Source organism: Poecile atricapillus, chromosome 3 (genome assembly GCF_030490865.1).
Source record: "Poecile atricapillus isolate bPoeAtr1 chromosome 3, bPoeAtr1.hap1, whole genome shotgun sequence".
NCBI lineage: Eukaryota > Metazoa > Chordata > Aves > Passeriformes > Paridae > Poecile > Poecile atricapillus.
Genome location: NC_081251.1, coordinates 90194134 through 90219999, shown reverse-complemented (window position 1 = coordinate 90219999; position 25866 = coordinate 90194134). Strand labels below are relative to the sequence as shown.

Below are 25866 nucleotides of genomic sequence, written 5' to 3'. Positions count from 1 at the left end.
TGTAACAGAAAATGGTTGTCTTTTCTTCAGTGGACAAATGCAATGAAGCTAGTAAGATCTATCTTCCTTTTTTCCATCTGCTAAATGATTCTTTAATCTCCAAAATACACTGTCTACAGCAGGCTCATAAATTTGAAAACTAAAGCACAGAGCTGGGAGATTAAACCATGCTAACCTTTTCCTAACTCATGCATAGACTCTGTGCCAGCAGGTACTTGGACATTTGTACTTAGAAACCTTGTCATTGAAGATGTTTGACACTTGCTATAGTATATCAGCACTAGTCTGTTGCAGAACAGAGCTTCTGACAACTCACAGGCAAGTCTGATGACTGCAAAGGAATAAATGCCCAGCACACCAAAACCTCCCTGGAAAGACTACATATATATACACACCTGCTGTTGCTGGAGACTAGTCTTCCATTATATCTGTCTTTTGCAAACTTGGCTCAAGAGGTAAATCCTTTGAAACACCACCAAAATACCACAAAACCAAGAAGTCTCTAGTTAGAAAAAACAACCCTCCTGTGCTAGGCACTCCTAGCAGGAAACAGTGAGCATTCAAAGTGTTAGTGATTAAGCATGTATTGGAAAAAAAGACAACTAGGACTGTTGAACCACTTGTAAAACCAGTACACTGAGAAAAGATGAACAGAAATGTTTTTATTTTGCAGAAGTATAGAACAAAACAAATGTCTTTTGACACCTTTGAGCAAGGTTCCTTAAACTGCAAGGTACATCCAACTGTGTTAATCCATGATAACTGAAAAAGCAGAAATAAAACAGGTAAACAGATCTCCTAATAATGTTGGTTAAATAAACTAAAGATAACTATTTCTCAACCATCAATAGTTTTAGCAGATGCTTTTTCCTCAGCCTACTTTTGATACAACATTATTATCACTCAAAGATCACTCTTTTCCTACCACTAGGAGTCCTCTTTTAGGCTGTCAACCAGAAAATAGGCAAATTTTCTGTTTTCTGGGAGAGGAACTATAGATGTGTCTGCTCTTGCAGTACTAACTGAAGATTAAGACAGCAAATCTTGCACAGACAACAGATAAGAGATCTGACAGCCCACTGGAACTTCATTTGCTCTGCAGACAAAACAACATTTTTGGAGGTAATCCAAAAAACTGTTCAAAACAATTATTAACAGAAAGGATTCAAGAAATGTGGTAAAACTGTTAAATTTAAAATTAAAAACAAACAAAAGGAAAAGCGCTGAGGGTTTCAAAATGTGTTCATTTTCAACATTCATTAAATGCCTGAGTCTCCGTAACCTTGCTGACATTACTTATCCTTTAAAGTCAAAGCTCAATTACTGAAATCCCTCTCACAAAACACGAATAAGATCCAATGTTATCCTCAGTCGAGGAATATCAACATTAAGCACTTTAACTTCCACTCTTTCACCAGGACCTAGGCTCAGGCTTCTTCTCTTCTTCACTTTAGAGAGTTTTGCTTCTGTTATGTTTTGCACTGGAATCAAACCTGATTTTCCCACACCAATATCAACAAAAACTCCAAATGGCGTTGCATTTTCAACTTTTCCAGTCAAAACAGCACCAACACTTAGGTCTTCAAAGCAGACTATGCTTCTCTTGAAGTCAGGTTTATCAAAATCTGTTACAGGAAACAAGAAACACAAATAAGACTTTGGTGAAAAAGGGTTTCTAAGAGTTGTTTCCAGATGATTGTTTCTAATTAATAAGTCATCCCAAGGTAGCTTTTAGGTCCCAAATATTGCTTTCTGAACATTTTAAAATAAAGACCCATATGTGATAAAGGACTTGTTTCTTATATTTTGTGTATCATTTTAAAAAACTTTGATTACTGAAGTAGTAAGTATGGCCAATTTTGTGTTATGCAACTATCGTAAGGGGATCAGAATTTATTTTGTATATTAGGCAGTGACTGAAAGATTCTTTACATTTTCTCAGATCTAGGGAGAACTGAAGAATCAGTTGAGGTGATTCGTTGAAATTCTATTCCTATAGAAATTTCTACATATTCACAGGAAGATGAATAACTCAGTTTTGTCACATACTAAAAGAAAAGCCAGCAATGCACTGTTCTTAGGCTTGCTGTTTATCTGCACTGTGACATCATAAGAGCTTTATCACAGTGCTGCTTTGTACCAACAACTTGAAAATCACACAGGTATGATCATAAGCAGGCATTACACTGGGATGTGGCAGAGATATATTTTTAAACTCTTATTTCCCTAACACTTTCTGCTTCTGCAGAAAACCCTTCTGAGCCATCTCAACAACTTCTCTTTCAATCTTTTCCTATCATTGTTTGACCTTTCCAAGATATAATAAGGACTGAGATTTTCCACAAGGAACATCACCAAACCAGAATTGCAATAATTTTTCTCTGCTTGCTTTTGAGAAATAAAATTCAGCCTGAACAAGTTTATAGCTAAAATGCACTGGAATTTAATCAGTCTGTGGATCTGTATTGGTTTTGTATGGCAATGTTTTGGTAGGTGTGTGTGGGCTACCATGAGTGGTGGCTTCTGCAGCTTTGCCTGTGTCCAATAGATCCACTGCTGTCCAAGGCTGAGCCCATTAACAATGGTGGTAAGTGCCTCTGGGATATTTTAAAAAGAAAAAAAAAAAACCCTGTGCAACAGCAATTGCAGCCCAGGAGAGAGAAGTGAGCATATGAAACAGAAACAACTCTGCAGACACCAAGGATCAAGGGAAGGAGGAGGAAGAGCTCCAGCTACCAGAGCTGAGATTCCCCTGCAGCTCATGGAGAGCCCTACACCAGAACAGGTGGATGCCCGAAAGAAGGCTGTGACCCTGTGGGAAGCCCACACTGGAGCAGGCTTTCTGGCAGGACTTGTGACCTCATGAAGGAACAATGAAAGTCTGTTTCTAAAAGACTTCACTCCATGGAAGAGATCCATGCTGGAGCAATTCATGAAGAACTGCAGCCTGTGGGAATAACTCATGATGCAGAAATCCATACAGCTACAAAAGGCTACTAGGCTGTCTTCTCTAGCCACGGAGTCTCTCTAAAGTAATACTGAATGTCTTAGATCAGCAGAATATGAGTATTTCCACTGAAGATTCTCTCTTTTGCTTTTATGTCTTCCTATGTTAATGGTCAATCCTACTGTAATTTACATGTGAGATCACCAGAACAAACTGACACAAAGAAAATATACATTTTCAAGATCAGTAGTGGGGAATATTTAAAAAATAAGCATAAAAAACATTAATGAACTATAAAAGGGGGACTACTTCGGCTGTTTTTTAAGCATATGTTTATTATTTGTTATTACAAGCCTGCATCTTTGCTATCTGCTTTTATCTCCTGCTGCTGTAAGAGAATCCAGCTCTAAGTTTCATTACACAACAGCATCCCCAGATGTTATACTTCATCTTTCTTTTCCTCTACCTCAAACTGTTCAGTACCACTGCAGGTTTTAACCAGGGTAGGTCATGAGCCATGTGCTTCAGTTACACTGGTGTCCCAGAAACCAGGGCAATAAAAGAGCCGAACTACACACTATTACTCCACAGAACTTTATTGCTGCTGTTTCACCTTGGTCGCAGAATTCCCCTATCTGATGAAGAGCCAACACAGACTCAATCAGTAGAGAGTCAACATATTGAAATCATTTAATTGGTTAATATCTAAACAACTCTCTTTCCTAGGGCTGAAAATGCCGTGATTTAAGACAGGATTCAGACTCCTTACTTATAAAACTGAAAAGCAACCTCTGACTATGATATAGCCTTTACCTTGACTGAGAAAAGAAATGGAGTTACATGTCCATGAAAATCTACTACTGATTTTAGAAGAAGAAGAAAATGTGCTGTTTTAAAAATGATATGTAGAACAAGGAATCTTTGGAGATTACAACCCTCCAAACTGAGGTTTACCTGTTCGGATGTCATAGCCTTCAGGCTGAGTGAGACCATCAATGATCAGCTGCAGCGTGTGCACAGTGGTATTGAGCCTTTTGGCTGTGCCTTCCAGTCCTTCCTTTTGAATTACCACATTTACTTTTTGCTGCATATCTGATTTTCCTATGTCATTTGCATTTCCTCCAATGAGAGATAAAAACCTAGAAAGTTCAAGCAAAGATAGAAAGATTTGTAGCATCCTTTAGTGGGAGCTGAACCTTTGTTCTATTATTTTTTCATTGATACATGAACAAAACTTCTGATAAAATATATGAACAGTTTCTCAAGTGCATGTCCTTGCAACTCATCACTGAGCTGACACATAAATGGAAACTTAGAGAGTCTATGTCTATACCTGTATCTTCTGGAACAGATTGCAAAACTAGAAGCAAAATAACAAAATGTAATTAAAATCTCTTCTCAGACCAATTTTTCCATCTCACAATGAAAGAGTTTCCTTATTACTGAAAGGTGTCTTTTACCATGAAAGCTCCCTAGAAATCAGTGAGTTTTATAACATTCTTATTGTAATTGTCGCTTTCATTCAAATTAGAATGAATGGTAATTTAGTAATGCAACAATGAATATCCAAAATATTGAATTACTTTGAAAAATCTATAACCCAACTTAAGAAAAACATTGCATGAAATACTTCTCCTGTCTGTAAACTTCTTGATTAAGAACAATTAGTTTTTCAAACACTATGTAATCATTAAGTCAAAGCAGTCACATGACACAAACACCCTTATCTTTCCTTATTGTCATGTACACACACACATTGCAGACTGAGATGAATTTGGACTGGTATCTAAAAAAAGCTGAAAAGAAATAAAAAGAAATACTTCTAAATAATTATGTCCTGACATGTGATCTCTGTCATGACCTGCATCTCACCATGAATAAGCCTCATCTGCCCTGCTTTATCATGCCCCTTCTTTTTGGCAGGAAGCACAATTTTTTTTTGCATGTTCTCCACCACAGCAGGCAGGTAGAATTGTTGTTCCTGTCCTCCAGAGTCCGAATAAACATTCCTTCCAAATTCAAAGAGACTCTTCTTTCCTCTCCTTATCCTGCTTCACAACAGGTGTAAACTACAAGTCTCAAAAGAAGAGCTGACCAGCAGGTTCATGCCCTGAACTTGGTGGGAGACATTCCAGCTCTATAAGAAAGAAAAAGCCCGTGGTACTCAACCTCCTTTCCCCCCACAAAATACATGCTGTGCTTCTATCAAAACCTGAGGCTAGTATTTCTTTTGTCAGGAGACCCAGAGGGGTTTCTGTTTTGTTGTTTCCTATTTTCAACCCAAGGAGCCAACTGAGATTATTTCAGGTGGTGAGCAATAGAAGCTACATGGATTGAAACAAAAAAGTAGATATATTTTTTTCAAAATATAAATTGAAGATTAATAATTAAAGCAATATCTGATTTTCAGTAAATCACAAAATTTATCTTTGAGCATAAGGGCAAAGCTTCACTTAAAAATGTGATATCTTATATCTTATATCTGTTATAAGTAGCTGTCAGAACTTCCACTTCACTGAATTCAAGTACAAGCATAGTGACTTAAGTGTACTGGTAGTTCACACAGAGATTTGCACTTAGTAGTGGATAAATACAATTTTCACTAACTTTTTTAGTGCAGACACATCTTTCATGTGGCAATGTACAATGAAATTAATAAGGATTCAGTGGATGATGCTGTTCTCCATATTTAATGAATTTTGCTTTTACTGCATATTGACTTGTGACATCACTTTTTAAAGTAGTTTAAGGTGGTTTGGAAGAAAAGCACATAGCAAAACAGATGCAAAATGTTTTATAATATCATGTGAGTTGTTTTTTTTCTGTAAACAAACAAACCTCACCACTACTATTCAAATATTTTGTCTAATAACAGATATGAAAAGTATCAGATATTCTGTGAAATGAAAGCACCTTCTTTTGCAAAGGAGCCCCAAAAGTGATAATGCTCAAAATGAGCCCAGGCCCAGATGAAGTGCTTAGTGCTTCCCCCCAGACTACTGGGGGCTGCTGGCTGCTAACACTGGACAATGCCCCACCAGAGCACTAGTGACAGACAGCAGCTGCCCCAGCTTTGACTGACGTGCCAGATGTAACATGACAAACCCGACCAGCCTCATGACTCAACCTTCTAAATAATGTATGCTTTACCACCCACCCCTATAAACAAGTATGCTGACATTCACGTACTTGGCTTTATTTCACTTCAAATGGAAACTCAGCTTGAGTATGTCCAAATAACATTTTCTCACCATTAGGACTTAGGACTTTGCAGAAGCACATTGACTTCATAAATTTATCACGGGGTGGGCTTCATCACCAATAAGTTCAACCACACAAAACAGCCACCAACATACATTAAAAAATGCCCTGTTACATACAAAGATGTCACACATGTGGATATTGCAATCAGAATGAATGGTGTTACATGCGCACGGCTGGAAAGAAAACCAGCCTGAAACCGGACACAATCCAAGCGCCTGATCCTTCAAGCACAATTTATGAAAGGCATTTTGCCCTCTGCTCCTTCCCCTGCAACAGCCTTCCTCTGGACACTCCAAAGGATTTATTTGAAATTAAAAAGGATTCTGCATCTGGGCAAGGGTGCTAGGTTTGGGTCCTATGTTATCAATTACAATTGTGTAAATAACTTATTAATGTGGTTACTGCTCACAATTTAATTTTGGCTCCACCTGAAGATGATGCTTAAACACATGCCCAAGTCTAAGTACATGAGAGGTCACACCGACTTCTACAGAATGTTAATGTTCTAAAAATCAGGCATTTTGTTAAGAATATTTCAGAATTGTGGGTTATATATCACAGGCAAAACAAAGCACTGTAACAATGCCCAGCACGCATATATGCGGAGAAGAAATAATCTTTATAAGAAACAGTATTATTTCTATTTTGGAAATTCTCACTATTTTCGAATAGGTTTTGGTAAAAGCTATGTATTAAAGTATTTCCAAATTAAAGTAACTTCTTAGAGACTGCAGATGCAGTTAGTTTTAGAAATACTGTTGAATCTAATTATATATTTAATACATCATTTTTACTCAAATGAACACAGCCTGAGGGCACTTGGACTAAAAAAAAAAAAAACACAAAAACAATATAAAGCACACCTCTCTGACTAAACAGTGATGCATTATATTGATAATTTCTACTTTAAAATGTTACTGCTAAGAACAAAGTTAATTTTCTCATTAAAAAAGCAACCCAACAACTTCCTTCAAGAGTTACTTCAAAGTCAGAAAAAAAAAGACATTGTTGATTATAACACTCAGATATAGCTTTGAGGGGAAAAAGAGGTTTCCTTTAATTTAAATATTTTGATCTTAATGTTAAACTATCTCACTGCAATCTTTGAAATATCTCCCTCACACAATTTGTAAATGACAGCTCCAGCTGCACAACGTAACATGAATGGTCTGTGCAAAAATGAAAGTCCTTAAAGTATTTTTCTGGTTACATATGTGAAATAAATAACACGTTTCGGTAGCTTAGGTGTTATGTTTATCTACTAGAAAGACAAAACCTAAAGAAAATTTAACAGAAATGGGTAAGAGGAGACTTCTCTGAAGTGAGGTCATTCTTATAAGATACATTATCCTTACTTCCCCAAATGCTGAGTATGCGAATGAATGGTGAACTTTCTGCTCAAGGTATAACAACTCAGATAAAAGCTGCCAGAAGAAGAACAGGGTGAAATTTTAACAGTTTAGAGCTTTGAGTTTTATGGTTTTGAGAATTAGAGTACTCAGAAATCCTTGCAATCACCTTCATTTTAAAAGCAATCGTTGCAGTTTTACAGGATCTGCAGAGAATGCTCATGGATAAATGACTGATGTTTTCATTTAATACATAATTTCATCCATCTTATACAGATAAAGAAAAAAAAGCAGCATAAATGTAACAAATAAGCACATCATGTTCACTTAATATACACATCTGCACAAAATTATAGCCCAGCCCTTGCAATGCCTGAAAGATAATGTAAATTTCACTGCAATGCAAAAAATAGTCAGAAAAGAGTAAAAATTTTACCAAGGGAAGCCTACAGTAAATTTTTAAGAAGTTACTCTAACCACCACCCAAAAAGCTTCTTAAAATGTGCAGGAGTTCTAAAGCTTTGCAAGGGCTTTAGTCACAGTCATTTCTGTTTTATGTAATCATTTCCAGCAACACGACTTAAGAGTTGGGAGTACTGGATTCATTACATTAAAGCAACATGATACGCCATTACATCTTGTCACAGTGCACACAGGAATTAATGGTAAAGCAACATAATCACTCTGAAAACAAAACAACTTCGCATTAGCATGCATTTTGTTAGGTAAAACGTACATTTATGACAGTCACAAACTTAAATTATGCAGACATTTATGTTTTAGTAATGCTTTGAAGTGCAAAAGCAGTATTTGTATAATGTAGATGTTGACTGCTCTTGTTCCCACCAGTCATACAGATCCTCAATTTCTGATTACCAACGAAGACTATGTATTAAACAGTATTTGTGCATTACTTTCTGTAATTAATTGCTGGACACAGAGAGCTAAAGATTCAAATATATCTAAAACTACTTATGTGGTTTAGCCAGACAAAGTTGTGTAGTCAGTATGTTTTGTTTTTTTTTTCAAACGCGTAGATTATTAATAATGTAGATTATTTGACTGCATGCAGAAAGCACTCAGTTTATGACATTTTCAACTTACACATTTTAAGAAACAATGAGTTTCTAAATGAGAAAAGAAATTCAGACACAATTCCACTGCAACATAGGCACTTTGCTCCCATACTATTAGGCATGCTGCTGCTGGCTGTTCTCATGACTACTAATATATCACTTAACTGGAGTTCAACCCAAGATACAAAATAGTGAAACATCATTAGTTATCCAAAATAACTAGTATACTACACTTAAAGGAGAAAATTCCATTTAAAAGGTCTTGTGGGTGTTTTGCCCAATATTGTTCTCTAAATGCAACTAGTGGGAAGTTACGTAAGTTCCAAAAAGTTCAACAAATTAAAAATAACATTTGATTTATGGGTTTAGTATTTATAGCGCAAATCAAGCATATTTCTCCATTATTTCTAAGTTCTTCTAATCATTATTATTAACTGTATTTTACAACACATTAAAGTTTTAAAATGTTTTTACTGGATGGCAATTGGCAGTGAAAGCTTTTTCTGGTCTTCAGCTTACTGACAAGATAACTTTCAAAAATATAGCCTCTAATATATATAGTCTCTAAGTTTAGTAGTAAAACCTGTGAATTAACTGGCCTTTTAAAGTGATGAATATAGTATTTATAATACTTAATGGCCAGAATTCTGCAAGTGTTCTCCTTAATTAGGGCTGTTTATTGGCTATTGGAAATAGCCATAAAGGTTCATTAATTGACTGAGTTTAACTTTAAAGTTTCTTTTAAAAAGCCCCAAAATGTAAGACTTTATTAAGTATTACTCTGCATATAACTTGAATACCCACACACATGTGTAGGTAAGCAAGTCTCATTCAAGTGGACAAAAGATATTTCTGATGTAAGGAAAGGCCTCCTACCACAATCACAGCTCCTATCCTCTGTAAAAATATTCACATGTAAACTGCATTATTAAATAGAACACAGCAACAGTTTTCATTGCTCAAATACCATACTAAGTAATGATTTCCCTCCCTGATTCCTTCTTTTGCTTTCCCCTTAAGCATTGCCTCAGTTGTTCAGTGACAACTAGGGGATCTGGACAGAGGCAAGCCAGCCTGCTAGCAAGCAGGAAATGCCATCAAAGGACAAGCTTCCGGTTGCATAAAGGGCAGGAGAGGAAAATCTCCTTCTTTTGGTGGCCTGATCAACAACTTTTCTTCTGCATTTTCTTATTTGCCAGTACTTGCCTTCAAAGCCAGCAAATGCAGCTTATCAGCACATCAAATGAGATACTATGGATCAGCTGTTACATCTACCTATGCAGACTACAAGAAACATCAGGGATATTTGAAATATGACTGATTGGCCTATAATGGAATATAAACTGTCATCAATACAAACGCCTTGCTGAAATGAGCACCAAATCAAATAGTTTTATTTCAGTGAAGAAAAAGCCCATGAACAAGTGCTTGTTCCCTTGGGGACTTTGAATTCCTGCTGAAGATACCAAGCAGCATTATCAATACACAGAGAATGGTAAGACATGAATCTTCACTGCAAGTGACTCTGCCCAGTATATCAAAAACTTCTCCTAAGGCATAACCAACCACAGTGAGCACAACTGGCCTTTACCAGGCAAGGTGCTAAACCCGGGTAATTAGCCAAGGAAGATCCTCACCTCTGTTATTCTAAGTCACAGCATTAGACCTTTTACATTGGTAGAAGTTTGTATTCCTAGGTCGGGCTAAAATACAACCTGTCTGCCAGATGCTGCAATCTGTGAGCAGCAAATACACATTCTGAGTGCCAAGCTTTTGCAAAAAGCATTTTAATGAGATTTAAATAAAAAAATCACCAAATGTTAAAATTCAGTCACATGAAACCAACTGCACCCAGCAGACTGATAGAACAAAGAAAAAACCATTGCATTTTCTTTCCAACATTTTGGTTTATAACCATAACCTGCTTGTAACTTCTGGGGACTTCCTAAATGCGTCCTCTGTTTCCTACCAGTTCTTTAACAATACATACCAAGAAATTGGATATACTCTACATATTGTATTAATTGTATGTAGAAGATTCTGCCACTATAAACTGGTTTTCACATATAGACTTTTTTAAAACTTGAAGCAAGGTTCTGCTTTGTAGAAAAATAGACTGTCTATAAAATTTTGAGGGTTTTTTTTTAGCTTTTTGGAAATTCTGATTCATAATATTTAGAGGTGTTCGTAAGCTTGATCACTGCACATGACAAGCCAAGCTTTGACAGTGTGGAAACCATGACCAAAAATGCTTTGGTCTTCTGCAGAGTGTGTTAAATCACTAGTAGGATATTTTACAATTATTTTACAGAAATTGTACTGATTTTAAGTTAAGATGCTTAAATGCCATAAATCAATCACACCAGCACCATTTGTGCCACTGTAGTAAAGATTACATCAGTGTTTCCATTATAAAAACCCCATTTTTCTAAATCAGCCCTAAAAATTGGCTCCAGCCTGAAGTTTGGCAACCAAAGTCACCACTTGGGAGTAATTCTTTTAACCATATTTTTCTTTAATGGATTGGTTTTCAAGCTACAAAATAGTCCTGAAAAAGAAAATTAGTGGTTTCAAATTTTGGTAAATTTCTATCCCTCAAAAACATTGTTTTAAAACCTGATAATTTTGCATGTCATAAATCTGCAATGTAGACTGCTGCCGTGGGGTAATTTGGCTATAAGCAGTGGATAAAAATCATCATCTTATTTTATTTAAAAATAAATGCAATTTTCCATGAAAACTTTTAATCCAACAAAACTTTCAGAAACTACTTTCTCATAGCAAGATGTGGTAGGCATTGCTTGAGGAAGCCTTTATGATTCATTTATGTAGCAGCTATTCCATACATTTTAATTTTCGTAGTAAGAGGTATATAACACTGGATGTTAGATCAAATCTTGTCGTACTCAAGACAATTCTGCCCTTTGGCAGCACAGATCCACCTGTGCACTTGACACACTCCCTGACAAAGTTCAGTGTAATCACAAAAAGAGAAGAAATACTCTGATAGCACTACAGCCACAGAACTAATTAGGATATATTATATTAAAAACTTTATTATTAAATACCAATTCTAACCTACATCTAACAGTTTCAATTTTTCTCATGCATTTTAACTTGTATGCAGTGTCAATTATGGTATTTAACCTAGTTTAATTCTAGCAACCTAGAATGACTTTCAGATATTGGCTAACTTCCCTAAGACACCTCCAACCAATACTATGAACATGATTTAATCTTCAGGCACTCAGAAGCTTTCTCATGAACGTAGGCTCAGCAAAAGGGAATTACAAGCCCAGTCCCAGCCACTGCCTGTCAGCAAAACTCACCAAGAGCCCTGATAAGCTCTGGACTGAATCCTCCATGCAGTCTGAATTCCTAGTAAATTTTTTTCTTAATTCATACTCAGGCAGGAAAAAAGGTTTGGAAAACTGTTTTCGTAAGTTCTGAAAAACTTAGCAGCTCATATGCTTCTTTTGAAAAGTAATTTTAAATATATAATACATAGTTATATATAGTAAATATATAATATATATATAATTAAATATATAATCATTGCTAAATTATAGCATTAGTTGCTTGAGGGAAGGATGTTTGGTTTATATTTAGCCCTTATGTCGCCAGTGTAAATTTTTAATACTACACATCTTGGCTTTCGTCAGCTTGCTGTGGAGTTGTATTTTCTTTTCTCAAAACAGCTATTTGCCATGAAAAAACATTAAAGGTATCTGCTCCCTTCCCCACACTATTTTGTGATACCGAGTTGCTTCACATTCATACAATCTATACCATGAAAGTTATCACCTTCATATTTAACACGCTTTCAAGGAAACAAAAGAAAAATACAAATACTGTTGTCCATAAAGTGCATCCACAGAAAGCATTTGGAAACCTTTTTTACCCCCTATCATAGCATATGTAGAGGTACTATGAATGTAAAAAGTAAGACAACAGAGAAAGCCCAAAGGACGCAGAAAAGACTGATACAGTGAATCACAGAGAGAGATGCTACGCTTTCTAGTTTTGGTGTTTCATCAGCAGAATTTGTAATTATTGTTTTATATTTGCTCTGTAATCAACTTATATTCTTTTGCATGAAAAACAAACAAACAAACAACCACAACAAACCCCTGTATGGTACAATATCTATGACATGCATTTGGACCTAAATACTTCATCTGAAAATTCTGTCTAGGACAGCAAAATGTTTGGTGAGGAACACAGAAGAGAAAATGGCATTGCTGGAAATCTGCTGTAAAATACTTGCATTATCCAAAGAGAGACAATGAGATAGATAAACACTGGTCCTCAGCCATGTAACACTTCTGCATTGGCTTAGAAGCAATCAAAATTTGAGTCTGAAGTGGCACATGTTTTAAGACTCAGCAAGGCACCTTCTAAACAGTGTTGGCTGTGCAATAGGTGACAGCCCCCTCACTGAAACATGCATAAGCCTGGGATGCAAACCCCTGTCTTGGTTGAGATGTAAAAATAGTGCTCATTATTTTTTTTTAATTCTATTTTTTGTTAAATAGTGCCAATGGTGGGTTCCCAGTCAAATTTCAAACCACAATGTGTATGATCTGTGATGCCTACTAGAATTATACAATTTCAGCTGTATGTGAATGTCTGTTCTACCCTGTGCAGTAATAATCCCACTCATCACTTCAGATATAGAAGTCACCTGTGCTGCTTTGAAAAAAAAGTCACAATTCTTTATTATCTGACCAACCTTTGTGAAAATCTTGTATATAGGGAAATTAACATAGTATTCCTCCATTAACTGCATATACTTCTCTGCCTTTTAAAGCAATCCATCCACATCAGGCTTTAAGCAAGATTGGTAGCATTGTGACCACTTTACTAATGATGTTATTAGTGTATCAGGGCTAAAAAAGCTAAAAACTAAAACCCAAGTACTTGAAATTTAAAGTGAATGAAATTAAATATTGAAAATCAAAAATATTTTTGAATAGGCAATTTATTTTTGTTTTTCACATTGATTCGCTTACACTGAATAATCTCCAATTAGGGTGACCAAGCTGCACACCCTATAAACCACCTACCAAACATAAGATTGTTAAGATCAGGACCTTGATTGATGTTTTTTTCCCACAGCTACCCAGAGAAGGGACTTTGTAATAAATAATGCTGCATAAGAAAAAAAGGGAAATGGTCATCTACACACTGCCCAACTGCAGTAGACTCCAATAGGAAATTAGACTCTAATTTCTAATTAACTCTAATTAATAGGCACAGTGGGTCCTAGAATCAGGCACAAAGAAGAATGAACTGTGGCAGGGATAGGATGGAAACAAAAGTGCACTGCATGCCTCGCAGAAAGAAAGCATGAAGACCTATGGATAGGAAGAGAGAACAGAGTACACACTGAGGGGAAAGTGTCCTAAAAATGCTGTATGACTTTTTTAGGTAAGAAAGTCAAGCTTTGTGAAATCAGAAATTCTGCTTCTCTCTTTGAGGTTTAAAGATGTTTTTGTTTATAAAACAGGAAGCACAAGTTTGTTTGTCCAGGCATAATATTCTCAATAGAGATCATAAGAACCTGAAAGCAACTGCGACTGGTTAAATTAGCTTCAGTACTTTTTAAGAAAAGTGCCTGTTCAGTAAAAATCTGTTGAAAAATAAATATGTGCCCATTTATGGTTTCTGAAGAGGAAAAGCAGAGTCCAATTTCAACCAGGGCTGCAATAGAAAAGATCACAGCTTAATAGTAGTATTTCAGAGGTACATACGGATTCCAAATTAATTTTTTCTGACATACACAAAAACCATTCTCTTCTTTTAGCCACTTAGTAAAAAAATCATAGTATTTGTGTATTTGGAAACGTATATATACATCTTAATTACATCTTGCAATATCAAATTTTAATTTTAAAGGCCCACAGTAATGACATGTGCTCACATATATCTGAAGCATACCTTCTTGAGGAAAGGGGTGAATGCTTCAAAGCAATATAAATATTCCTGTCTCAAAAGGCTGTTGTTAGAAAAATAAGTATTTTCATTATAAAAATTGATGGTGGCAATCATTCAAAAGCTTTCCCATCACTTACCTCATTGCAATGTTGTAAGACTCTGGATGAATACAAGTTTGGTCCAAAGGATTGGGCTGTTGTGAGGCATATGATGTTAGTTTACTCTTCTTTTTACCCAGTGCACCTGCTTTAGTCAAAAGAGCACGACTTCCAAGTTCATTTTTCTTATTACTGCCAGAAATCAAAAATGGACATGTCATTCTCAATGAAGATGATTCTGGCCCATTGTCCACACTCAAAACCAATACATTTTTTTCCCCTGAAGCTTCCCTCAAACAAAAAAATTTATCAGGACACATTAAAGGCATCAAAGGACTCCTACTGCAAATGCTCCTTTCATGGCTCTTTGTTTATTTTATTTTCCTAAATCACAAGTGGTTCCTGCTTTTGGCGGACAAAAGAGAACACATTGAAGGACCTGAAACTACCACTGGCATTTTGGGCTCCACTCATCAACTGTTGGCAGAAATGCAAACATATTTTCCTATTTACATATCAATTTTTAAAATAATCACTATTTATTAAATTTCAAGCAAAAAGCACAAAAATTATTTCATACAGCAATCTAAAGTCATCAAAACTATTAGAAAGGATAAAAATGAAACCTCAAATTTCATTTCAAAAGCCTCTGGTTGTGTCACCTGGACCCACAAGAGATGTCGTAGAGGCAGTAGTATTAGAGCTTTACTTAGGCCTCAAAATCCTTATCTCAGATTATACAGTGTTGCAAAGTTTTACAGAATCTGACTAACATCAAAATCATGTTCCAGGAAGGTTAAAAACCCTAAAAATAATGTTCACATTTCACCAGTGAAAATTTAGGGGCGGAGGGAAGCCATTAGTGATTTTTTCATCAGTTGTATTGCAGCATAAACTAGAGAAACTAGAACAGATCTGAACAAGGTAAGACCTATAAATCATAGAGAGCATTAGAAGTGATTTCTTTGGTCTTCTGGTGCTTGCAGCATGCACCATTTGGCCTGCAGCCTATGCCTCCCTGCCAGATGGGCAACCAATCTGGATACCTTCTACCAAGGCAGAAAGCCAGTCCCTACGTGCTCATGTCCTGCCTGGAAGTTATGCGTGTGCTGTTTGGCCAGCAGCAACTGGGAATACAGTATTGCTTCTGAGCACTGCTTTGGCCAAAAAATAGCATGTGCTTCCCAGGAAAATATGTTTTTGAGAAGAGCCAGTGGCAAAAGCATGGGGATGGTGCTGCTGCTATGCCCTTTCTTAGTTCTTTATTTTGGAAAGGAAAATGACAAAAATGGGAGAAAATACATTGTGCTAGAAAGGGCATTTTAGTTGTAGAAAGGTCAAGAGGAGCACTATGAATGGCTGAAAGAGTAGAAGACTTGGTATGGAATTGGGGAATGAGATGACAGGGAAGAGGATGATGCACTGTTGACAAGCTGGACTTGGGAACAGGCCTCATATTTTAGACAGAAGACAGTTGCATCACACTTGCTAGGCACAGGTGCATAACATAGACAGTTTGATCTAGAGAGCTACTCAACTTCCTCTCTCAAGGTAATGAAATTGAAATTCCAAAAATCTGCACTAGTTTACTACCATTAAGTTCTGCAGAATCATCTTTACCATATTAAACTAATTAATTTACAGATCTCTGTATTATGCCTGAAAAACAAAGACTGAAGTTTCAATATCTCAGATCACCACATAGCTGCATGACAGATTTTTTTTTACTAATTCAGTGGCAAAATTTTTAATTAAACTTACATATTTATCAAAACCCTGACTTAGGGAACTAGGCTAACAAGCCATTACTATTCAGAGGAAGAACTATCTTTATCCATGGTCTTTAACAAGTTAATTTGCTGTCCTTCAGAGCCACAATTCCTTAGGTGTCAAGCATGAATACAAAGCATAAAAGGGGAAAGTCTTCTCATTATATTTCAGACAATTTAGTCAGACAATTTAGTCAGAACATTTAAAATCTCTATTACCTGCAAAAAGTCTTTATGTATTCTTGATTGAATCTAATGAAGCCAGCACATTGTTGGAAGGTTTTGGGACCCAAACCTTTAACTTCTTTGAGCTGTTCTCGGTTTATAAATGGTCCATTCTTCTCTCGCCATTCAATTATATTTTTAGCCCTGTTAGTATTCAGCCCTGCAATGTGTCTAAGAGAAAATTTACAAAATACTTTTATTACCACTGAACAGTCTAATGATTTAATCTAATCATTATCATCAATAATTTGCAAGTGCTACCCATTACAAGGATACACATTCCTATAGAAAATCTGGTTTACAGTACTTTACAACTGCTAAGAAATTAGCAAATAGACTCACATTCCAAAGGCATCATCTGAAAAAGGATCCCTTCTCTTAGTTCTGTGGAAGGAATCCACTCAAGTCAAGAAAACTTAGTACAGCAATCTGGTTCTGTACATGCCTAACTACTAAGCCAGGGACATGTAATTTATGATCTGTTGGCTATTTCCGTAATGCCAATTCAATTTGTCATGTCTTATGGCCTGCCCCCAGCTGCCCTCTTCAGGAAATAGCGTGGGCGGAAGGTTCAGAACAGATTGTTCCTCTAAGAACAGCCCCCTCTCAGCTCTTCCAATGGTACTTTGCCCCAACATGAAGGGTCTGCTACCCAGGAGAGTGTCTGGGAGCAGCTTGCCTTCCTCAAATAATTTCACTGATCCACAAAGCTTGTTTCTTTTCTCTGAGTTCTTCTTGAAATAAAAAGCAGCTGGGAACAGGCTGCATGACTTGTTCTGAGGGTAACTTGGACCTGGCCAAGAACTTACCTGTGAAGTACAACAGCAGTTAGCCAGGTTCCTTCAGGAAGCAGTGAGCTTGTTGCACATTTTCTGTATATACATGTAAGTAAAACTTTCTATGTGTAGAGTGTTAATCATAAAAAGAGAGAAAAGAGCTCACATGGAGTTACTCATGGCACGAGTGAAGGAAATGTCAGCCACTAGGCTCTATATATCATATGCTACTGCTTTTAAGTCAGAAGCAGCAGTAGTGACCTGTTTGTGGAATGGCATGAACTGATTCTAGAAAAACACCACCAGCAAACCCAGTAAGAGTCATAAAATCTCAGTGAAAAATAAAAAAAATCTTTCCATTATTCTCATGCTCAAGCCAAAGTTAAAAAAATAGTCCAAAGTTAGTGAAAGCTCTGAATGAAATTAGAGAGACACACCTTTAACCACAGACAGAATATTAATCCTTAGGAATAGAATTTTCTTCAAAAATTTCTTAGAAACATTGAGAAATACAGCTTATTTACTGACAAAGGAACATTACACAGTTGACTGAATTTTCCACTGATGATCTCAAGTCTTCCAAGCACAATACTCAGCAGTAATACAAATACTGTAGCACTGTCATATCCTCCCTGTGTACTATGTGTCAAGAAGTGTATTTGATTCTTTAGAAACCACAAACTGAAAGCTCTGCTCAAGCTGCAATCTAGTTAGAGTGACAATCTCATAAACTAGATGTCTGAAGGAAACTTAAAAGAATGCATCTACACAGAACAGCACACTTGAACAATTGTAAACCAGGTTAATTAGACCATACAAAATACTTAGACAATGTGGTTCCACCAGTGGCCCTGTCTAGACAGGATTACTCCACATTCAGTTTTGTGGAGGCACAGTAGCATTTCAGGCTGATGCTTCCTGCTGAAGTGAACACTATAGCTGTTCCTTCTGACTCAGCTTATTCTATGACTCTATTCTGTGGATTCTATGAATGAATGAAAGCTTCATTTATCATTTTGGTACCCTGCTTTCTTCCGAAAAGCTGATCTAAATCTGAAAGCATGTAAGACAGAAGAAATCAAACATTGGCTAGGGGCTGGATATGCAGAGAAAGAACACAAAAGTGGAAAACTAAAAAGAATAGAAAGAGAGCCTCTTCCAAAATATGGAAATATGTTTTTAAGAAAGATTCAAGGGGCTAAAAAGTTAAAATATACAGCTAGTAAGAATTCATTTTTCCTAACTTTCAAACCCAATATAGTTTTCACTACCGATTATGGACAGTAATATAATGGAAGAAAATATGGTCAAAAGATTATGGAAATTCTTTTCCCTCCCCTCCTACTATGGAGGATGACAGGAGCACTTTTACTCTTCTGACAGTTTGTCGCCTAAACAATACTGAATTCTACACACTCAAGAGAGAATGAGCTTTTAGTTTCTAACCATGAAAAATATAGTCCAGAACATTCTTCAAGTAAACATGGCATAACTACTTAACAAAAAACAAACAGTAAACAGGGATACATTTTCCCCCTTAAATCTTTCCTTTTCTCCTTTCCTCACCCAAGTTTTACAACCTATTCCACTTAGAAGTACCTATAAAAATACCTTCCATGAGACAAAGTACATTTGAAATACCTTTCTCTGTGTAAAAATATATACTTATATCATGTTTTTCTAAAACTGCAGTGTTGGCTCAAAATTTTTAAATATCTGTTTTTCTCAGAAGAATAGTTTTACCCTGGAGAATCACACATGTCCTTAAAACCTGACTCTTAATGATTCAGTGAAATACTGTCTTACTGTGTCATTTTTATGTAATTGGAAGTTTAACACAAGAGCCATTTGCTCCAGCTGAGCTTAAGTCAGATGGCAGACTAAACATAGACTCTGAGATCCAGAGCCATGTAATTACCGGAATAGGAAAATGTTTCACTCACCTTAGTAGTATTTCTGAGCAGATGTTAATATCAACTCCTACAAAGCTGACACACTCTTCAACCACACTGTCCAGAGTTGCTTTGAGTAAAGTCTGTGATACATCATGCTGAGAAACAGAAATGGAGATATCTGGTTACTGACATATTGAAGTGTACATAAACAGGAACTGCATACAGCACTAACATCAATAAAATAGTTGCTGAAACTTAACAATATCTTATGTGAGGGTACCAGTTAAAAACATTAATTGTTTAATATATTTTGTAAAACGTCCCAAATATCTCTTTGAAACATTTTTGTTATTATACAGATCTCTAGAATAAAGACATACTTCAAGTCTTAGTATGGTTCTTTAATAACTATTTCACTGCATCTTGTAAAAACAAAACTTTATTAAAAACATGATTACTCAAAAAGAGTAATGCTTCTGGTCACTCACAATGTCTTGTCTTTAATCTGACATTTATTTACCTATAAAATCAGTTTATTAAAAATAAAGTAGAGACGAGATCACAAATGCAGTACTTTTTCACTGGTACACATAGAAATTTGCAAAACAGTCCCATTTATGAGCATCACTGTACAGTACAGTTATTGTTTACTAAAAGAAAAAGGCACATACTGTATGAAGGTGGGTAACATATAAGGTACTTATGTGTATCAACCCCATGGCAACACAATGTTTCAAATTTTGAACAGATACTTCTGGGAAGATTGGCAGGTCCTTGACCAAAGCACCACTAATGGAAATGTTCACAGTATTTTCCCCTTTTCCCACTAAAAGAAAAATCAGTCACACTTGTCAAAGTTAAATGTTCTGAAGCTCTAAGATTTCCTCTCAAATGTAGGCATACTTCAGTCTGTAACTGTGAGTTCTCCACACAAACCCAACAGTGCTTAGAAGTCTGACCTGGAGGGAGAAGCCTCTAAATGCAAGAGCTAATTCAATCACTATATTGGCTTAGCTTGAGGGCTCTTCTGCATCACTCATGTAAATCTGGGTTGATCTGTTGTGGTTTCATGATGCATTAATTTAGGACATCAAGCTGGATCCAAGCCAAGGCACCAAACATTTCATCCATTACTTTGTTTTACATTCTAAGCCATTCAGATCTTTTAAAGATTTCACGTTTAAGTTTAACATGCCAATAGCATCAATCCCAATCTACTAACACTGTTAGTTTATTAAGCAGTGGTTAATAACTGAGACAGTCGTAAAACTTCAGGCAACACATTTCATAGCTCCCTATTTCAGGTGATGATAATGGGATGCATTTTCATGATGTGATAAATAATAAAGTTACTTAAAAACACAAAGTTCATATTTTGCCAGTATTACTCTTCCTATATTAATTTTGCATGCAGAACACCAAATACATGCATAAGTCCTGGCATTTGCACACATCCTTGGTCTCATAACCACAAAGCTAGCTTGTACACTTGGCAGATCAAACATCAGTTTCTACTTACTAAAACATTGCTACTGCAACATAATAGCTTCTTTTTTGAATAAAGAGACAAACAAAAAAACATACCCTTAAAAGAAGTTATGTTTCCATATGTTTCATTTTTCTTACTGAAGACGTAGCTTCTCTTTGTAAGAAATATATTCCCTCCTCCTCCTGGCATCAGCCATGCAATATACTAGAGCTAGATGCTTGCAGCTCACACGCACACTCATGCAAGTAAAGCATTTGTATAACACAGCACAAGAACCAAAATAAAATGTTCAGAAACAACACCCACATCTTCTCTTCTTTGCCAAGTACAGTTACCAAATACCAGGCCAGGCTTTTCACTGAATGTTTTATTTGAGTTTCACTGGAAGATAATGAGTCTAATTAATTTTTTCTTTTCCATTGTGATGAAGGAAGGCATAAGGAGAAAAAAAAATGCAGAGGACAATTTCCTTCTGCTTTTAGGGAAGGCTACTGACTGCAAAGTACTTGCAAGTTGATTATGATAGTTTCACAAGTTACACTAACAATTTCTATTAACTGTAGCAGCTCTTGGCCACCTCTAAAACAGATCTTGTTCCAGACAACTGCTCTGAATATATATAGAGTACATGGCAAAGAGAAGTGTAGACCGCTGCTTCCCCAAGTTTCAGATTCATCCCTTAAGATGATTGTTCAGTAGGAACATGTCACTGCCTCCACAATACCATATAGCATAGGGTGTGGAAAGGAAGGAAATCCATTAATTTGGAGTTAATAACTCCTTTATAAGGAGTTATTTGGAAGAGACTTGATTCAGCAGAAGCTTTATTTCCAGCCTGCAGAAAATGAGCTTAGATAGTAATTCAGTCTACTACAGACTCTGAAAATCAAGGAAATGATTTGTCACAATCAAAAGCTAGGCATCCTAAAATATCTCTGCAAATGGAAGAAATGCCAGTGCTCACAAAACCTCATTTTCAAATGCACCACTGGCATTTATCTAAAGACCTGAGTTTGTGTAAAATTCATGAGCTACAATACACACATCTTGAAAAAAAACTATAGTATTTAACTGTCTCTTTCTCTTGCCAAGAAGACAAAAAGTTCTCAGGTCTCTCAAAGATGACTTGCATCTTGACTTTATTTCTGTTTGTCAATCATCATTAAAAAAAAAAACAAACAACAAAACAAGACATGCACAAGTGGTTCTTTATTGCTCCAACATGTAAGAGTCATGTGACTTGGAATGGACATCACAGCACAGATAAAATGAACAGGCATATGTGACAGAACAGGATAAGCATAAAACAATCCCTAAGCTACCAGTACCTCACTGAAGTAAGATACATTTAGAAAGTGAATGATGTTAAGTTGTAAAAGCCAGGAAAACATTCCAGATGGCAAACTTGCCTTCCAAGATGTAGATACTGACCATCAAAGCTTCCTTTGGCTATAATGAAATTTTTACACCCTTCTTTTACAATGAAACAAGGCAGAGAGAATTGTTATGCATTTAGTTTCTAGAAGTAGTTAAAAACATTATCTCAACACCATTTCCAATAATTCCTACTGCCCAAAGGTTGCACTTTAGAAAGGCTTAAAGTACAGTGAGTTTTCCACTCTTCCAGCAGTTTCACTCATCTTCTCAAATATCAGAGGTTAGATGATACTATATACCTCTGTGTGCTATTTATATGCACTGGGATGGTATCAAATGAGTCAGACACCAGAAGCACACATATACCCTGCTCCTCCCTCCCTACAACAGGTTTGTAAAGACAAGAATTATAAGCTGTTGCATTAAGTGCATCAGAATAAAACCTGCACAGGTAAAGCCCATGTCCAAAATGCCACGCTGCTTTCATTTTGAGGTTATGCAGAACTTGATGCTTTCTTCAGTCTCAAACAACCCCTCCACACACCACTGATCATTGCATCAGCTGATCCCCTGCAAATCCTTCTAAATAAAACACTTTCATAATAGCACTGAGTCTGAATATACCCCAGTAAATGAGGGTGTCCCTGCTAGAACTGTTCAGTAAAACCTTTAAAGCTCAGAGCCAAACACACAAGGTACTATCACAGCTATGTCTAATAAGTAGGAGCACATTGTTTGGTGTAATTTTCAAACATCATCTTGAATTTACTGGCCAAATATAAGGTTTTCCTAAAAGGATACTCAGAAATGGCTGCCATTAAAATATTCACTGTAATAGCATATCTGAAACAGAGGTTTAATACTTTATGATGATCTCCAAAAGGATCGATACTCCCAATTTCTGGAAACTAAGGCCAGCAGAAGTAAAAGGCTTGCCACAAACTGTGGGATGTCCAGTGCAATACGGCCAACTTTTGTTTATCATCACTCTCCTGAAAACAAAGCCACCTTGCTTCACAGATAGTACTAACAAGCACTTACACATTCGTTTGGTTTAAGCTTTTTGTGGGGAGGACTACAGAAATGAATATCTCCTAGGAAGTGTCAGGAACTGTAACGGTATTTCAGTATTTGTTTTCTAAGGAGTTACCAAGTGAGCCAAGGAAGAACATGCAGAAAATTACTTGATTAATTGAAACAGTAAAGAACTGTCATTCAGTAAATGAAATTCAAACATTACATTTCTCTAATATTTTTATAAAGAGTATCCCAAATATAACTTACATTCATGAACATGGAAGAAAATCAAGGGCAGCTATTTAGATCTCTGGCTACAATTACTGCTTAGATTCATCCATGGTAAACTTGTTAACATTACCAGAAAAAATATAACACATTTCCAAACAACCATTCAGCAAATCCATACTAAAAAAAGCCTAACAATCAATACAACTTCATTTCATATAATTTCATCAATCATAGCACAAAATGTTTACCCCGAAGAATAGTGTTTAACACCTGTCTATTATGCAAATTATAGTTCTGTTCTATCATTATTTCCCAATACTTCAGCTACCTTTTCTTGCCATATGGTATGTAGCAGAAAACAAGGATTGTTGTTTTACTCAGTTACAAGAGTTACAAACACCCACTGGAAATAATTAACATTACTAAAAATCTATCTGTTCCTTGGGATGGTGCTCCCTCAACTGTAACTGAAATCCCTTTTGCAGTTTCAAAAACCCATTGATGTATACAAAAGGAAGGCAGCGTTTTAAATAGCCTCTCAGCTCAGTTATTTCTAGCAGTGCACCAGTACAGACACTGTAAAAGTACATTTGTCATCAGCATGGCAAATTTATCAAGTCAAAGAACCAGGGCTCACACGAAGCCTAGAGGCTGTACTTATAGCCAATGTACGTGAGCATGGATGGTGGATCAGCAAACTAACTTTGCCTGAACACTAGATTACCAGTGCTAGACTAGAATGGACAGCTTTGACATTATTACACGTAAATTACAAGTAAATTTACAAGTAAATAACTCCAAGCTCTTTACCTTTGGCAACTCCAAAAAAACCCCACAATACTAAACCTCCACATAACACTAAAAATAATACACATAATTAAAATGCATTTGGTAGCCTTTTTCCTGGTTCCCAATAAAATCAATCTCACGAAGGATGGCATGATTGCCTACATATCTGACAGACAATTTCAAACAGCTTAAAATTCTACTGCAACACGCAGCAATTCTGAATTATTTTCCATTTACAAACATTAGTAAACATGGACATAATCAGCCTGTGTATCATTATTACTTTAAAATGCCCAAGAGCCAAGCAAGGCACCTTCCATCACAGTCAAGCAGGAATTATTTGTATCCTGCAGAGCCTACAAATGTAGTGCAGACATGACCTAATGATGCCGGTTAGAAAGCAGTGGGGAGGGGATGAATTCTCAAGTCTGGGCAGCAACCTGCAGGTTCTTGACCCAGGCTCGGCATTACAGTACTATAAAAAGATCAATATTCATTCTAAATAAGACTGAGCTGTGTGCCAATCTATTTTGGGTTTTAATCAAGTTATACCTCACTTGTCCTTTGAATACACGTCAGTCTTCAATGAAATAAATGCAATTTAACCTTTTTTTCTGTCCAATTGAGTCCTGAAAGACTTCTAACACTTCATAAAACATTATTTTGTTGGTACCTACTATTAACTTCTGTATCCATGAACTTTAATATTGGCATGTGCTACCAGACAACATGCCTCTTGAAAAATACTATTTTTTTTTCTTTAAAGACTGGCATAACTGTGCAAATTGAATGACTTTTATTGAAAGAGAAATTAGGTGGGACAACACATCCTAAGCAAAGTTCGAAAAACATTATTTTACAGAGATTCAATCCATGGCAATGTGTTTCAAAATTTAAAAAATGGGAAAACGTTACTTGTCCTGTAACCTATATACTATCAACTTAATTTCAAATGCTTGTGAAACCACAAAAGTAAAATGCATTCATAACAAACCCTTAAGTACAGCAGGACTAAAGTAACAGAAATAGTCCTAAAAGCACCTTTTCATGTACACAATTAGAAAGAAATTAAAAAGTGCCTTACATGTCAGGTAGAAAAGTTGTAAAGTTTAGGACTGGGGTTTTCATCTCTAACAATCTCTGGAAAATCCCTTCCAGTTAGAGTCTAAGAAAACAAGCTTATCCCTCTGATCTTTGATAAAAGCATCTAACTCCTTTTGAATTTCTTTTGAAGATTATATGTGGTTTCTCCAAATATTATATTGTTATAAGGATATATTGTTATCCTATGTACTTAACTCTGATTCCTTTCTTGTTTCAAAAATCCAAATTCTGTTTATTTTAACAGCATATTACTATTGCTGAAATATCCCAGGAGAAAGAAATGGATTTAGATTTTCAAAGAAAATGATAGAAACAAAACCAAAGTCTTTCAGCTTTAACATTTTTAAAAAAGTAAGAAGAAAAAAGTGCACCAGTTTATCATGTAAATGCTTTGAGTCATTTGCAAATTGCTAGAATTCATCTTACATTTACTTGTGCTTGTGTCCTAACAGAAGCAGTAATACTGTCAAGCTTGTTACACAAATTCAGTCCCATCGCTGACACATCTGATTTTTAAAGTTAC

The 25866-nt window shown here is 36.1% G+C and overlaps 1 protein-coding gene across 2 annotated transcripts in view; it reads right to left on the bottom strand.

Annotated features, from left to right (window-relative positions):
* Nucleotides 1-642: 642 nt before the first annotated feature.
* SRBD1 (S1 RNA binding domain 1) overlaps nt 643-25866 on the bottom strand; it is a 123425-nt gene continuing 98201 nt past the window's right edge. For both annotated transcript variants that reach the window (XM_058836487.1, XM_058836488.1), the window contains 5 exons: nt 19385-19491; nt 16660-16836; nt 14711-14863; nt 3902-4086; nt 643-1625 (listed from right to left, as the gene is read on the bottom strand). In XM_058836487.1, the coding sequence (XP_058692470.1) occupies nt 1336-1625; nt 3902-4086; nt 14711-14863; nt 16660-16836; nt 19385-19491 (912 nt within the window). In that variant the 3' untranslated portion in view covers nt 643-1335. The remainder of the gene's footprint in view (nt 1626-3901; nt 4087-14710; nt 14864-16659; nt 16837-19384; nt 19492-25866) is intronic.